General features: G+C 32.4%; 2 protein-coding genes across 2 annotated transcripts; both read right to left on the reverse strand.

Annotated features, from left to right (window-relative positions):
• Positions 1-309: 309 nt before the first annotated feature.
• On the reverse strand, positions 310-4074 carry LOC105955063 (aspartyl protease family protein 1). The gene is given in 10 exon segments (XM_088812751.1): positions 310-753; positions 930-990; positions 1057-1153; positions 1247-1320; positions 1392-1527; positions 1609-1631; positions 1633-1834; positions 2039-2271; positions 3557-3683; positions 3767-4074. Coding segments are annotated over 10 exon segments (1512 nt in total). The 3' UTR covers positions 310-502.
• A 4002-nt stretch (positions 4075-8076) lies between these two features.
• LOC105958450 (aspartyl protease family protein 1) lies at positions 8077-11055 on the reverse strand. The gene is made up of 9 exons (XM_088814152.1): positions 10490-11055; positions 10123-10258; positions 9773-10005; positions 9344-9568; positions 9127-9262; positions 8982-9052; positions 8792-8888; positions 8630-8690; positions 8077-8449 (listed from the first exon to the last, which is right to left on the reverse strand). The coding sequence occupies exons 1-9, from the start codon at positions 10801-10803 to the stop codon at positions 8202-8204; spliced, it is 1521 nt and encodes a 506-aa protein (XP_088670278.1). The 5' UTR covers positions 10804-11055; the 3' UTR covers positions 8077-8201.
• Between the last annotated feature and the right edge of the window lie 5388 nt (positions 11056-16443).

The raw sequence follows: 16443 nt of genomic DNA on the forward strand, positions 1-16443 counted from the left end.
CCAAAATCACTATTAAGGACATAAATGTAAATAAATAAAAGAATAAAAAAAAATATTAAATTCTGGTTGGCCAGATTCTGGCCATTTAGCAAGGTCCTATTAATTAAGGTAATTTTCTCTAATTATTTTTAGGATGGAGATTTTGTTTAACTACATTTCCTAGATGTTGGAGATCTTGTTAATTTTCCTTTTTTTTTTTTTTTTTTTAATAATCTTGATAAGTGCAAACTATTATATTATGTAATATTTAAGATAACAACTATTGATGAAAACAATGTAAACCGTGATCGTTTCTTAAATCACGCCATATTTGCATATATATACGCCAAAAGTCTTTCATAAATTATTGAAGTTGGAAGGTGGAACCATGTATTTATGTATTATGTACATAAATAAATACTGCAATTCATCTCATGTAAAAGAACTAACACAGTGTTCCAAAGGTTCTTCAAACAAACGGATCACTCAAACAAGGCGAAGTAACAAATTGGTAATAAGAATCTCATGAAGAAATAACGATGAAGTGGTATAAGAAAATGGCAAGTATCACAGCCATAAGTCCACTAGTTATGGAACTTGATCGGGCATCACCACTTGGCGGTGGTGGTGATGGTCGTGGTTGTTGTTGTGGGGGTGCACGTGTACGAGTTGGGGGTATAATGTTGGACGAGCTGTAATCACAGTTAGATTCTTTCCAGCCTAAAACCATCTCCTCGCGATGAAAGACTAGCCGGTACCCCACCATATAATATTCTGTCAAGAAGATATATATCAATCTATTAATATAGAAGAAAAAAAAAACAGCATTTATGTCGAAATAACTCAAAATTGAATTACTCTGAAGGAAGGAGATGGATCATGAAATGTAATTTAAAGAGACAATTGGAGAAAAGCAAAAAAACTTATTGATATACGGTTCCAATACTCACGTCCGATTATGTTAATACCCTCGGTTTTGATAATAGCCAAACAATAGACAGGTCCATCATCCTGCATATGAATAGAAAATCTTAGCACTTTTTTTCTCATAAATTTATCCACAGACAAATTTCTCACCTCCTCAAAGGTAATTGTTGGTAGAATAACATTAAATTGGTTTCCACCTTTCATTGTGAAGGTCAAGTTTGGGGTTATAGGGCTATCTTGATTTGCACTGCATGGAATAATATATAAACCATAAGGCAAAAATGACGATTCAAGAAAATATACCAGCTCTCAGAAAAGGATGTTAAAAAATTAAACGGACCTGAGTGCATAGCAATAGTCTAAAGTAACGTTGTAGGGATAGACATAACGTTTATCGGTTATGCGAGAATTGAACTGCAAAAGAAGAAAGTAGAATCAGAGCTCAAACTTTCACAGGCTGTAAAATAACATTATATATAACTTACATTGTTTCTAATAAACGAGTAAGCTGGATCACTCAAGTATGAATATGGAACGCCAGAGTTGAGAGTTGCGGAGAACTCAAGATTGGTGGCATTATTACCGACAGTGATTTTTGTCACACTGATATCATAAGTTGGGCTGCCAAAAAGTTGGGAAGATAAACGAAGATGAAAAAAATTAAACTGAAGAAAAAGCAAAAGAATGAGTACTCTTGCTTACTTTGATTTTTGAAGATTAAAAGGGAGTTGTTTTTTGTTCGGCAGTCCCTTTATCTCCAAATTCGATTCTTCCAGTTCCATCAGTGACAAAACACAAAGAGAAAGAATTTGCTACAAGGTTTTTGCTAGCTAAAATGCTAGGGATAGATATACTGTCCATACCAAGTCCAAACACACCATTAAGACCACGACGGGTCAAGTAATTTCCGGTTTGATTTTTTCCACATCTGAACCACAAGATAGATTCATTAACTTTTATTATATTCATCAAGACCAACAATGTGAAAAGAACAAAGTTCTCGTTCTGTGGATTCCTCTCGTTTTTCCAATATGCAAGAGAAGAAACAAATAAGTGAATAAATACTAATGACTTATTACAATCTTATATTAAAGACCAACATATGTTTTTTTCCAGAAAAGAAAGTACCCACCCGAATGTAACTGAGACATCGACAGGGTCTTGTGGATTGGTGTCTGTACCCAAATGCAAAATATCATCAACCAATATCCCTGTACTACTTGTGGCGTTGACGTTTCCTATTTGGTAAGAACAAGCCTTAAGAGTGGTAGAGCATCCTCTTGTGGGTCCACACATAGGGCTATTGCACGGAACTAATTTACTAGATGTCGAATTACTAGGACTGTATATGGGTAGATCGTATTTCTGTTACATCAAAATTAAGTTAGAACATAATGTTATAACTTCCAAAAATCAGGTTTTTAAAATGAACTGGTTCGTCACTTGGCGTGAATAGTGCACGCTGCCAATAAGCACGACATGGCGTGATATTTTAAAAAAAAATGATGGAAAGAGAAATGAGTAGTTATATTATATATATACTTTCATTTTTCTAAAGCAAAAAGCTACTTCATATATGCTTCACGACAAAATTAAATAAGTGAAAAAGGATTAACGGCAGATGTTAGTTAATACCTAAATGTGATTAGGGGTGGGCATTCGGGTCGGGTCGGGTTATTCGGGTTATTCGGGTCGGGTTATTCGGGTTTTTTGCAAAAAAAAAATTACCCGAACCCGACCCGAGATAACCGGGTACCCGGTTGCCGGGTACCCGGTTATTTCGGGTCCGGTTCGGGTCGGGTTCGGGTTTTGCTATTTTCCTCTTTTTTTTTTTTTTTTTTTCTGTTTTTTTTATTATTTATTTATTTTTTTTTTTTTTCCTAATAATTATTTATTACTTCCAATTCGAAATGTGACATCAAACTTCATAAAATATCAAAAATATATTAGATGTTGTTTTACTTGGATTACAAATACGGGAAGTAAAACATATTGTTATATACACAGATTCATAAAAACAAAAGAATTACTAAATTTATTACACAAAAACAATTAATCACAAAAAAAAAAAAAAAAAATAATAATATAAGTTACATAAAATATACATATATATAAAGACATACACACACACATATATATATATATATATATATATATATATATATATATATATATATATATATATATATATATATATATATATATATATATATACAAACATATACATATCTATATACATAGTCTGTATTACAGACATATACATATATATATATATATATATACAGAGTACAGACATATACATATGTACATATATGATATATATATATATATACAGACATATACATATATATACATACGTACAAACATATACATACAGACATATACATATATATACATACAAACATATACATATATATAATACATAGTCTGTATTACAGACATATACACATATATATATATATAATTTTTTTTTTTTTTTTTTTTTTTTTAACCGGGTACCCGGTCGGGTACCCGGGTAGAATTTCTAATACCCGGACCCGACCCGGTTTGGGAGCACCGGGTACCCGAACCCGGGAAAAACCCGGTTACGTCAAAAATTACCCGATCCGGTCGGGTAATACCCGACCGGGTCGGGTTATACCCGAATAACCCGACCCGAATGCCCACCCCTAAATGTGATGAACATTGAGCAACATGTCTGATGGTCAATTTCAGCAGGAATAATGAAATTCTCTAAAAATTGTAAATCAAAACAGTGTACAACTAAGCATCCCTTGCTTTAAAAAAAAAAAGAAAAAAAACAAACTAAGGAAAGAAACGAAACCAATTAGAACAAAGAAAGAAAAAGGAAAGAACTTACACTCCAAGAGTCGACATTCTGTAAGTCCCATTGTCACCCATGAAAGTGAGGGGGGGTGGGGTGGTGGAGGCGGCAAGGCGGCGGCCGCCATTGAAGAGATGATCCCGGTGGGCCATGGCGGTGTAGTAGTCAACAGTATCATTTTCCGGCATCCCAACCTCGTTCAAGTATTCCTTAACAACGTCAGAATACCTGTGGTGGATGTCGAATCCGAATGTACCAAATGCTTCGATGCTCTTTGCATTGAACCAACACGTAAACACTATTAGCATCAAACAACCCCCAAAAACTGAATTCTTAAAACACATCATCATTAATTACTACTTTATAAGGACAACAAAGAATCCAAGCCAAAAAAATAAAAAAAAAGGAGGATTGAGATGAGAATGAAAAATTGTTGAAGACAAAGCAATGCATATTATAGGAAAGAGAAATTCGGAGTGTTGAACATGTTGAGTACTGATAAATTCAAATACAACTGGAGAGAGAGAGAGAGAGAGAGAGAGAGAGAGAGAGAGAGAGAGAGAGAGAGAGAGAGAGAGAGAGAGAGAGAGAGAGAGAGAGAGAGAGAGAGAGAGAGAGAGAGAGAGAGAGAGAGAGAGAGAGAGAGGCGAAAACGCGATCAATCAATCATCATTTCATCGTCATCACCGTAATAAGAAATTGGAAGCTGAAATAGTCATGGCCAAATTATTCATGCCTCCATTGTTTAATATGTTTATTGTAAAAAGTCTACATTTTGTAAGAGCATCTGCTAATTATCTGGCAATGTTTTCCTAGTACTTACGAGCTTCCCACTTTTCCCTCCATTTTGGGGTAAAGAGCATTAAAAAAAAACCCAAGTGTTTTGTAAAACCTGGACCAAATCCTCTGTGTTAATTTTATTGCGTAGAATTCCCCTATGTTTTGTTTGCTCTTGTACACAGACCCCTAACCGTCAAATCTGCTAGCACGTGTCTGTCACGCCAAAGATCCAAAAGTTGTCTACAATTTGTTAGACAGGGCCCAAGCAAAATATCTCCGGTCAACGCCGCTGGTGTTGACTTTTTTTATTTATTTTTCTTTCTTTAACATCTTTTTGACGTGTTTACACAACAATATTGTTATGGTTGACAGTTATATTAACTATATTATTGAGAAACACATTAATATTAATTATTTTACTGTGAAACACAGTAATATTAACTATACTACAGTGAAACACACAGTAATATTGTTATATTAATCTCTACCACAATAATATTAACACAACAAAAGTCATTACTGTGTAATAGAGTAATATTAATATGTTGACCGTTCAACAAAGTTAAACATAATAAAAAGCTAAAAGAATTAATTTTGATGTGGTTGGTAGTAATATTACTCTCATCCACAATAATATTACTGTAACAATAGTAATATTACCGTCAACCACAATAATAATATTGTGTTTACAGTAATATTACAATAGTAGACAGTAATATTATTACATTAATCCGTCAACAATTCAAACAAAACAAAAAAAGCCAAAAAACAATAATATTGATGTGGTCGACAGTAATATTATTGTGTTTACAGTTATTTTAACGTCAATGACAATAATATAATTACGTTAACTTGTCAACAAATCAAACAATAATAATATTGTCGATGACTGTAGTTGTACTGTAAATCTGTAATCGACAATAAAATTACATAAATATACTGTCAACAACAGCACAATTACGTTATTGTACCATCAACGACAGTACAATTATGTTAATGTACTGTCGGTGAGTATAACTACTGTTAATGATAGTACAATTACGGTCAACATTTAGCGACGGGCGTAAAAAAGTACAAAAATTTTATGGAAAAAAAAACACTAAAAAAATTAACGCCGGAAACCGGCAGCGGAAAAAGCAGAAAAAAAAAAATTGTTCGTCGGAAACCAGCGATAAAAAAATAATTTCAGAAAAAAAAAATTTAAAAAAAAGTCAAAATTTGAGATTATAATTCATAATTTGATGTAAATGGTTGGGGTTAATTTTGTCATATACATTATTTTTTCCTTTATTTATAATACATATTAAAGGGATAGGCTTATTGGCGAAAGAGATATAACTCCTAAACATAAAATAATAAAGATGATTGATCACGAACTTGGACATATGTATACAAAAAACCCTTTAGTCTACATCTCACGTGATTTCCAAGCAATTCCACACTATCATTTACAATCTATTTTATTAAACTTTAATTTTTACTTCTTAGTTAAATATTTTTATTAATTTTAGGGTAATGGGCTAAGCTCCCTTCCAATCATCTTTAATTAAAATAAGTACATTTTATTTAGTTCACTTAAGGAATGGGACTAGCTATTAGAGTAAGAGAATTTGTGTCAATCAATTAAACTTAAATTAAAATTATATTTTCACATAATTATATTAATTAATTTTTAATAATTATTTATTTCACTGCCAAATAATTATTGCACACTCGCCCACATTCTCAATCGTTATATTTGAGCTTCGATTATAGTAGTCTCTTACATTAAAATAGTTCTATAACCACTAAATGATTTATTTAGTGCAAAATAAATTGATGATATATTTTCTTCAGTCTTATCCACCTAACTTATTTGAGTATGCCGAATTTAAAATCAACTTGGCCAAGTCTTAGGCATACACAAACCTCAACGTCGGAGATGGCAGTTAATGGAGGTGGCGGATTTAATATTTCTTTTCTTTTCTTTTTGAATTTTATTAAAAATGAACAATAAAGTGGTCCTTAGTAGAATCAGACAACTATATGAAATATATAAAAGTAGTTAATTGGAAAATTTGTGGGAATTCTTTCTTCGTCTATATTTGATGTGATGGCAACCTCGGCCGCATACTTATTATTTTTATAAGTGAAAGTGGTTTATTTAGTGTTCAATTCTTAAATATTAGTTTGATATATTTCAATTTTCATCTCCCTTCATATTTAATATTGTCTTTTGTTTCTTGAGAAAGCAGAGTGACCGCCGAGGGGATGACTAGGTGAGTGATGCTTGAAAAATGTTACAATAAGAAGAAAATTACATAGAGTATGCTCGGCTTTGTTAGAATTTGTAGTGTTGATTGTTTGTAGTGGATTTTCTTAGTGGGTTACAATTATTTACATAGTGAATTTTGATATATTTGAAGTACTTTAATCACATTTTCGATAAGTTTATAGTTGATTTTTCGTAATGGTTTTTGTTAATTTTATAGCGGTTTTCGTTAATTATATAGTGGTTTTTATTAATTATATAGTGGATTTTCCTTAATTACATAGCAATTTTTGTTAATTATATAGTGGTTTTTGTTAATTACATAGTGGTTTTTGATAAGTTTATAATGGATTTTTGTAACGAAATACGTTATCACATAATGGTTTTTGATAAACTCATAGCAAATTTCAATTTGTTAAAAACTATTTAAAAAAAACTGAAATTTAAAAAAAAAACAGAAGTAATAATAATAATAATAATTAGATAATAATAATCAATTTTTTGAAGAAAAAAAAAATAATTGATTTGGTGAGAAATTTTAGGGAGTTAGCTGAAGTTATTTTTTGGGAAGATATGATGTTTTTTCTTTCTTTTTTTTCCGATGAATTAATTTAGGAGCATTTTTGGAAGTATACAAGAGTGAAGGGGTTCTCATTAATTGGTAATTTAAAATTGGACTTATCCCTATAAATAAATTGTATGAGGGGGTTTTGTCAAATAGCCCCTAAAATTAAAACCATTTACTAATCAATAGAGTTTGTTTATAGTGAGATACCCCGTGTTCTAAATTCATATGAGGTCGTATGTTTCAATAGATTCGACCCTAGAAAAATGACATGGATGATGTTACAATTAATGAATCATTTATCAAAGTAGCATTCATGGATGGTGTTACAATTAATGAATATAATGGGAAATGCCTAAACAATTTTGCACTATTTGAGAATAGTCGACTCCTAATTTCAGCCATCAATTTTTTCAATTATGTCTTTGCCACCTCATCAACATTATCACAAGACTATCACCGCCTCATCACTATTTAATTTTCTTTTTAATTATTACTTTTTATTTTTTTTTATTATTATTATTTAATTTTTTAATAATTTTTTTTAAACTTTTTTCCTCCATCGGGTATATATAGTCAATTAATGATCTAACTACTAAAAATAAAAATAAAAGTACAACTACATAAAAACAAAAATCAACATTTTTTTTTACAAACAAATAATATACATAAATTTTAGTTGATTTATACGAATTAAAAATAAAATCGAGTAACCTTAATCGATACCAAAACAGGCGATTGTATTATGTACATAAATAAATACTGCAATTCATCTCATGTAAAAGAACTAACACAGTGTTCCAAAGGTTATACTGCAGTCTTCGAACAAACAGATCACTCAAACAAGGCAAAGTAACAAATTGGTAATAAGAATCTCATGAAGAAAGAACGATGAAGTGGTGGAAGAAAATGGCAAGTATCACAGCCGTAAGTCCACTAGTTATGGAACTCGATCGGGCATCACCACTTGGCGGTGGTGGTGACGGTGGTGGTTGTTTTGGTGGTGCACGTGGACGAGTTGGGGGTATAATAATGGGCGAGCTGTAATCACAGTTAGATTCTTCCCAGCCTAAAACCATCTCCTCGCGATCAAAGACTAGCCGGTGCCCCGTCATAAAAATTTCTGTCAAGAAGATATCAATCTATTAATATATATATATAAAAAAAAAAAGACAACACATTTATGTCGAAATAACTCAAAATTGAATTACTCTGAAAGAAGGAGATGGATCATGAAATGTAATTTAAAGAGACAATTGGAGAAAAGCAAGAAAACTTATTGATATACGGTTCCAATACTCACGTCCGATTATGTTAATACCCTCGGTTTGGACAATAGCCAAACAATATACAAGTCCATCATCCTGCATATGAATAGAAAATCTTAGCACTTTTTGTTTTTTTTTTCTTTTTAATTTTTGCGAAGGAATTTTCTCATAAATTTATCCACAGACAAATTTCTCACCTCCTGAAAAAGAATTGTTGGTAGAATAACATTAAATTGGTCTCCACCTTTCATTGTGAAGGTCAAGTTTGGGGTTATAGGGCTACTTTGATTTGCACTGCATGGAAAAATATATAAATCATGAGGCAAAAATGACGATTCAAAAAAACATACGAGCTCTCAGAAAAGGTTGTTTAAAAATTAAACGGACCTGAGTGCATAGCAATAGTCGAGAAAGTCGAATGGATAGACATAAGGTTTATCGGTTATGCGAGAAATGAACTGAAAAAGAAGAAAGTAGAATCAGATCAGCTCGGACTTTCACAGGATGTACAATAACATTATATATAACTTACATTGTCTGTAATAAACGAGTAAGCTGGTTCACTCAAGTATGTAAATGGAACACTAGATTTGAGAGTTGCGGAGAACTCAAGATCGGTGGCATTATTATCGACAGCGATTTTTTTCACAGTGATATTATAAGTTGGGCTGCCAAAAAGTTGGGAAGATAAATGAAGATGGAAAAGGTTAAACCGAAGAAAAAGCAAAAGAATGAGTACTTTAGCTTACTTTGATTTTTGAACATTAAAGGGAGTTGTTTTTTGTTCGGCAGTCCCTTTATCTCCAAATTCGATTCTTCCAGTTCGAGCAGTGATAAAACACAATGAGAAAGAATTTGCTACAAGGTTTTTGCTAGCTAAAATGCTAGGGACAGATATACTGTCCATACCAAGTCCAAACACACCATTAAGACCACGATAGGTCAAGTAATTTCCGGTTTGATTCTTTCCACATCTGAACCACAAGATAGATTCATTAAATTTTATTATATTCATCAAGACCAACAATGTGAAAAGAACAAAGTTCTCGTTCTGTGGATTCCTCTCGTTTTTCCAATATGCAAGAGAAGAAACAAATAAGTGAATAAATACTAATGACTTATTACAATCTTATATTAAAGACCAACATATGTTTTTTTCCAGAAAAGAAAGTACCCACCCGAATGTAACTGAGACATCGACAGGGTCTTGTGGATTGGTGTCTGTACCCAAATGCAAAATATCATCAACCAATATCCCTGTACTACTTGTGGCGTTGACGTTTCCTATTTGGTAAGAACAAGCCTTAAGAGTGGTAGAGCATCCTCTTGTGGGTCCACACATAGGGCTATTGCACGGAACTAATTTACTAGATGTCGAATTACTAGGACTGTATATGGGTAGATCGCGTTTCTGTTACATCAAAATTAAGTTAGAACATAATGTTATAACTTCCAAAAATCAGGTATTTAAAATGAACTGGTTCGTCACTTGACTAGATACTCAAGATCGACAAAGGAAGGGACTTACATTTCCGTCGCTACCGTTATAGTAGCGTGCACAGTTAGGACAATCACATGGTAACCAAAATAGATCACTGCTTGTGTCAATTGCCACAAGAAATTCCAAATAAGGGGTACCCACTCTAACGAATGAATAGTGCACGCTGCAAATAAGCAAGACACGGTGTGATATTTTTATAAAAAGTGATGAACATTGAGCAACATGTCTGATGGTCAATTTCAGCAGGAATAATGAAATTCTCTAAAAATTGGAAATTAAAACAGTGTACAACTAAGCATCCCTTGCTTTAAAAAAAAAAAAGAAAAAAAAAAGAACAAACTAAGGAAAGAAACCAAACCAATTAGAACAAATAAAGAAAAAGGAAAGAACTTACATTCCAAGAGTCGATCTTCTGTAAGTCCCATTGCCACCCATGAAAGTGAGGGGGGGCGGGGTGGTGGAGGCGGCAAGGCGGCGGCCGCCATTGAAGAGATGATCACGGTGGGCCATGGCGGTGTAGTAGTCAACAGTATCATTTTCCGGCATCCCAACCTCGTTCAAGTATTCCTTAACAACGTCAGAATACCTGTGGTGGATGTCGAATCCGAATGTACCAAATGCTTCGATGCTCTTTGCATTGAACCAACACGTAAACACTATTAGCATCAAACAACCCCCAAAAACTGAATTCTTAAAACACACCATCATTTATTACTACTTTATAAGGGCAACAAAGAATCCAAGCCAAGAAAAAAAAAAGAAAGGAGGATTGAGATGAGAATGAAATATCGTTGAAGACAAAGCAATGCATATTATATAGGAAAGAGAACTTCGGAGTGTTGAATTTGTCGAGTACTGATCAATTCAAATACAACTGGAGAGTAGTAGAGAGAGAGAGAGAGAAGGCGAAGACGCGGTCGATCAATCGATCAATCAATCAATCATCATCATTTCATCGTCATCGCGGTAATAAGAAATTGGAAGCTGAAATAGTCATGTCCAAATTATTCATGTCTCCATTGTTTAATATGTTTGTTGTAAAAAGTCTACATTTTGTAAGAGCATCTGCTAATCTGGCAATGTCTTCCTAGTACTTACGAGCTTCCCACTTTCCCCTCCATTTTGGGGTAAATTAAAGAACATTACAAAAAACCCAAGTGTTTTGTAAAACCTGCACCAAATCCTCTGTGTTAATTTTATTGCGTAGAATTTCCTATGTTTTGGTTTTTCTTGCATACAGACCCCTAACCGTCAAATCTGCCAGCGCGTAACGTTCCGAAAGTTGGCTTCAATTTGTCTACAACTCTCAACCTTACCAAAATAACCTTCAAATACCTTGTATTAAATATACCTTCATATTTTATGTTTATTTGCATAAAATCCCTGTTTTAGGATTTATTTGCATAAAATCCTTCTTCTAGGAAAAAAGTAAAAAGAGAGACAAGACACATATTTTTTTTTCAACATTGACTCGATATTTCTTCAATATTTTTTTATATATATCAAGAAAGTTTGAACTTATATTTGCATATCAATAATTTCATAATATTTTAATTTTAATTTTCACTGCCCGAATAAAATTGGAACCAAATGTCAGACTTCATTTTATTTGTTTTAAATATTATATATATTCTTGAACTTCTCCAAAACAAAAATAAAATATTAAACGATTTGTTTTAAATATTTTATATACTCTTGAACTTCTCCAAAACAAAAATAAAATATTGAACGAATTGCATACACGCAAACAAAAATCATATATATAAAATTGATAAGCAACAATAATTTATCATTATATATAATAATTAAAGTCAAATTAAACTCGTCCATAACCAATTCCATAAGGGTCCATTTGGATTAGATTTAGAGAAAAAATTGATATGGGGAAGGGATCTGAAAATGACTCTAATTTGGAGTTCATTTGAAATTCACCACTATTGCTCCAAAATCAACTGAAAAGAAAGGGTCGGGATTTGAAATCCATCTTCAAATCTCTCAATCCAAATAAGTCCAAGAAATTTGTTATTGTGGATTTGAAATCCCTCCATCAAAAGAGAATAATGGACAAACATGCGAGGGTCAATGAAATTATGTTCTGGGTTGAGAAGACCGAAAGCTTTTTTGTTTTCTTTCTTCTTTATTTTTTGTTTCTTTAAATTTATGTTAATTGATTGAAATGACAAAATTATATATCTAACGGAGTTGGTAACTAACAAAGAAAGGGAGTGTGTACAAGAAAAAACAAAACAGATAGTGATTCTACGCAATAAAATTAACACATGGGGATTTGGTGCACGTTTTACTAATCACTGGGTGGTTTTATACTCTTTATCCCTCCATTTTGTTAGTTGCCCTTTCTCTTCCTCACACATTTAATGCAAAACGGCGTCGTCTTGTTTAGAGCCTCCAGATTTGCACAAATTTTCTTTCTTTTTTCTTTTTTCGTTTTATTTTTTTGTTGCGGGGCAAACCGAGTATTTTTTATTTATGATTTTTTTTTCATTATTCAATTCTAATAAGAAAAAGAAAAGTAAATTTGAAGAACATGATTTTTAACTCTAAAAAGTTAAAAATATAAATGGTTTGAAATTAAAACTAAGTTTATGTATTTGGTACCAAGTCAAAATCCACGTACTTTTTATAATTGCTCAATTATAATAGGAGCAAAATATAAAAGGACTTGAGCTTTACTCTATATTAAAAATTTGGAAACTTTTAAATCTCTTTTATTCTCAATAATATATAGTTTATTATTGAGATAATTAGGATATTCAATTATTTATTTTAGTGTACATGTTAAATATAAATAGGAAACAATTTATTTAAAAAAAATGTGATTATGGTTATTAAAATCTTATAATTTACGACCCAAATTCTTCGATTCAATTCATACCGTAATAGATTCAAATCTTTGAATAAAATTTAAATGTCAAAACTCAAATCGATTAAATGTTAAAATTTATCTTTTACAATATAAGATTCAATTCTTTAACCTTAGTTGATTCTTTATATTCTTCAAAATTCATGTAGTTTTTAAATAGCATCATTAAAAAAAGACTTTGGACCTGGATTTATTACCATAAAGTTTAAAATCTATGGACCAATTGCCCATTTAAAATTCCCCATAGTTAATGCTTGACTATCATAACAATGATGATCGTCAATTTAGAGGGAGACACGTTCTCAAACAAATAATTATACATTATTTAATGCTTAACTGTGAAAACAACGAAGATAACTATTATTTTTAAGGGGTATTAGGATATATGTCCTTAGTGACAAAACTTATTAGAAATAAATGATAAGCTCAATTAAACATTTGCTTCATGTCCTCTATAAAATTCATTTTCCAAAAATGCCCCTCCACTCACAAATTCGAAATATGCATTAAGCAAATTTCAAAGTGCATTTAATATTTTATATTTTCATTTAACATTTTTTTAAATTTTTACAGAATATCTGTCTATCTTTTTTTTTTTTTTTTTTTTACATAATATTGAAAATTGCAAAAAAAAAAAAAAAGCTGTTATTTTATTTTTATTTTTTTCAATTCATATATTTTCGATTTATAGTAGACTATGGGGTGTAATAGGGTGTATTATAGCATATTACAGTGTACTTATACTACGATGTACTATAGTGTATACGGTGTACTATGTTTTACTACTAAACACTAGCCGCCAACAACTCCTGGCCGTCGCCAGCCCTAGCAACCAACGCAAACCCTAGCTGCCAACGCTCACAACCGCCGCAACCATTGTCACCTAGCAACATTTGAAAAAACCTAGATCTACCCTTTGAACCCAAACTAAGCAAAATCTCTTAAAAGATAAGAAAATTAGATGCAATTAAATATTCAAAATATGCTTTCAATAACATCACAACTATAACCACAACCCCGCCGCACAGTCCCATGTCGTCGCCACCATAGCCGTCGCCACTTACCAAGCTATAACCACCGCCACCATAGCCGTCGACACATACCATAACTACCGTTATAGCCTCCATAACTATTCCACTATAATTGAATTTAATCTTTTATTAAATATAAATATGTTAAAAGAGAGAAAAAGGAAAAAAAATACAAAAAAGAAAACAAAAAAGGATCTGTTAAAAGAGAGAAAAAACAAAAAAAAAAACAAAAAAAAAAAGAAAACAAAAAAGGAGGAGGAGGGGGGGTTGGGGACGACATCATATGAGAGAGAGAGAGAGAGCGAGAGAGAGAGAGAGAGAGAGAGGGGGAGGGGGTGGGGGAGAAACGAGAAAGTCAGAAGAGTGGGGAGGGGGTTGTTGAGTGGCGTGAGATAGAGGGGAGGGGAAGAGAGAGAAATAGTGATTTTTATTAGGTAGGTATTGGAAGAGTATTTTAGGGTTAAATAAAAAACAAAGGATGTATATCAATTTTTATTTTGAAATAGGGTTATAGTTAAAATATTTTATTTGATATTGTCACTTATATCTAATTAGGTTTGATTTGAGGGATGTGAGACATATTACCCCTATTTTTAATTTCGAAATAGTTGATATATATTAGGCTGCGGCTATATGCGCTAATTCCACTTGTGCAAGACCAAATTAAAATTTTCAATGTATAAATACTATATTACCCTTATTTATTAAAAAAATAGAAAATTCCAAATGTGCAAGACCAAAAACTCAAAAACACAAAAAACCCTATCACAAGACCACAAAACCAACTCTCATCTTCTCCATCTTCCAAAACCCACAAGACCTTTCTCCTTCCTCCTCCATAAACCCACAAAACCTAGACATTCAAAATCGTCAAAACTTACCAAATCTTACAAAGATGGCAAGTATGGAGTCAGAAGACATCAAAATAGAAAACTCTACAATGGAAGAACCCAAGAAGGTATGCATTTATGGGTTTTTTTTAGCTAAAATATCGATTTTCGAAAAAAAATCCCGCGCCAACGAATTCGACATGTACAGGTCGAATTTTACAGGTAAAAACCGACATTTAGATGTCGATTTTGAGGTATAAAATTCGACATTTGAATTTGTGCTATAAATTCGACATGTCAATGTCGATTTTTACCTATGAAATTCGACGCTTAAGTGTCGATTTGTAGCATAGTTTTTCGACACCTTGGTGTCGATTTTTATCAGTTTCAAATTTAATTTGTTTTTCCTCTTTTTTTGGGCAGATTTAGGTCATGTGCGTGGCGGGGCTGGCGGCGGCGGCGATCGGCGGCGGAGCTTGAGCGGTGGAGAAGGTGGGGGTAGGTAGGGTTTCAAGGGGGGGGGGGGGGGGGCTGTTTGTCTTCTATGTTTTCTTTTTTTGTTTTTTTTTCCCTCATTATTTGTATTTGGTCTTGCATGAAAAAAAAACCCAATTTAATTTATGGACATATTTGTCATTCCATCTTAATAAAATAGAATCTTTTGGAATCTTTCTTTAATTTGGTCTTGCACAAGTGAAATGAGTATTGCATATAGCCGCAACCTATATATTATTGTTAAGTGCCATACATGATAGATACACTTTAGGCGGATATTCAAGCTGCCAAATTGTTATTTTAAAATTTTAACTACTTTTTTAATCCTTGATATGTAGCAAAATGTTATATATGTATAATATTTATTCTATTTATATCTAGGGACAATGTTGTATAGAGCCATAAGGACTAAATGCTAAGAATAGAAATTATCTTTCACCTAAAAATTTATGGCAAAAATATCATCATGATAATTGTGTTCAATTTTTTTTTGGGTAATGAGTGAACGCGCAACCAACCATATATGTGCACTGATTAAATCTACTCTCTCGTATAATAACTTGGAAAATATACTAGCCTAACTATGTGTGAAACGCTCCATCTAGCGACCGTTGGCAATGGAATTCGAACTTGCGTCAATTGACAGCAAGTCATTATTCCCCATCTTTGTCATCTTATGATGTTATCCAAAGCCTTATAATCCTTGGGCTGTAATTCACACTCTCACCAACACCAATCTTTTCTTTTTTTCTCATCTTCTTAATGGCTTCTGAATTGAACCCACCATCATCCCAAACTCTCTAGATTTGCCAACTCCACTACTCACCATCAAAATGTACACGATTCCATTGCTAATAACAATCCTAAACCAGTTCCTACCACCACTACAAGGTCTCGGAGTTTCCACCTGTTAATCTTGTTCAAACTGAAACTATTCATTCTGAAGATGAAACTGATAACAATGTATATGATCAAAATGTTGATGATGATAATGTGCCTCATGTACATAATTTCGGTGATTACCAACTTGCTAGGGATAAAAATAGAAGAAATATTGTTAGGCCTCATCATTTAGATGATTACCAACTTGCATCTTATGTGTTTCATGTGT

This window comes from Erythranthe guttata, chromosome 14 (assembly GCF_056151865.1).
Source record: "Erythranthe guttata isolate IM_541 chromosome 14, IM_541, whole genome shotgun sequence".
NCBI classification, from domain to species: Eukaryota; Viridiplantae; Streptophyta; class Magnoliopsida; order Lamiales; family Phrymaceae; genus Erythranthe; species Erythranthe guttata.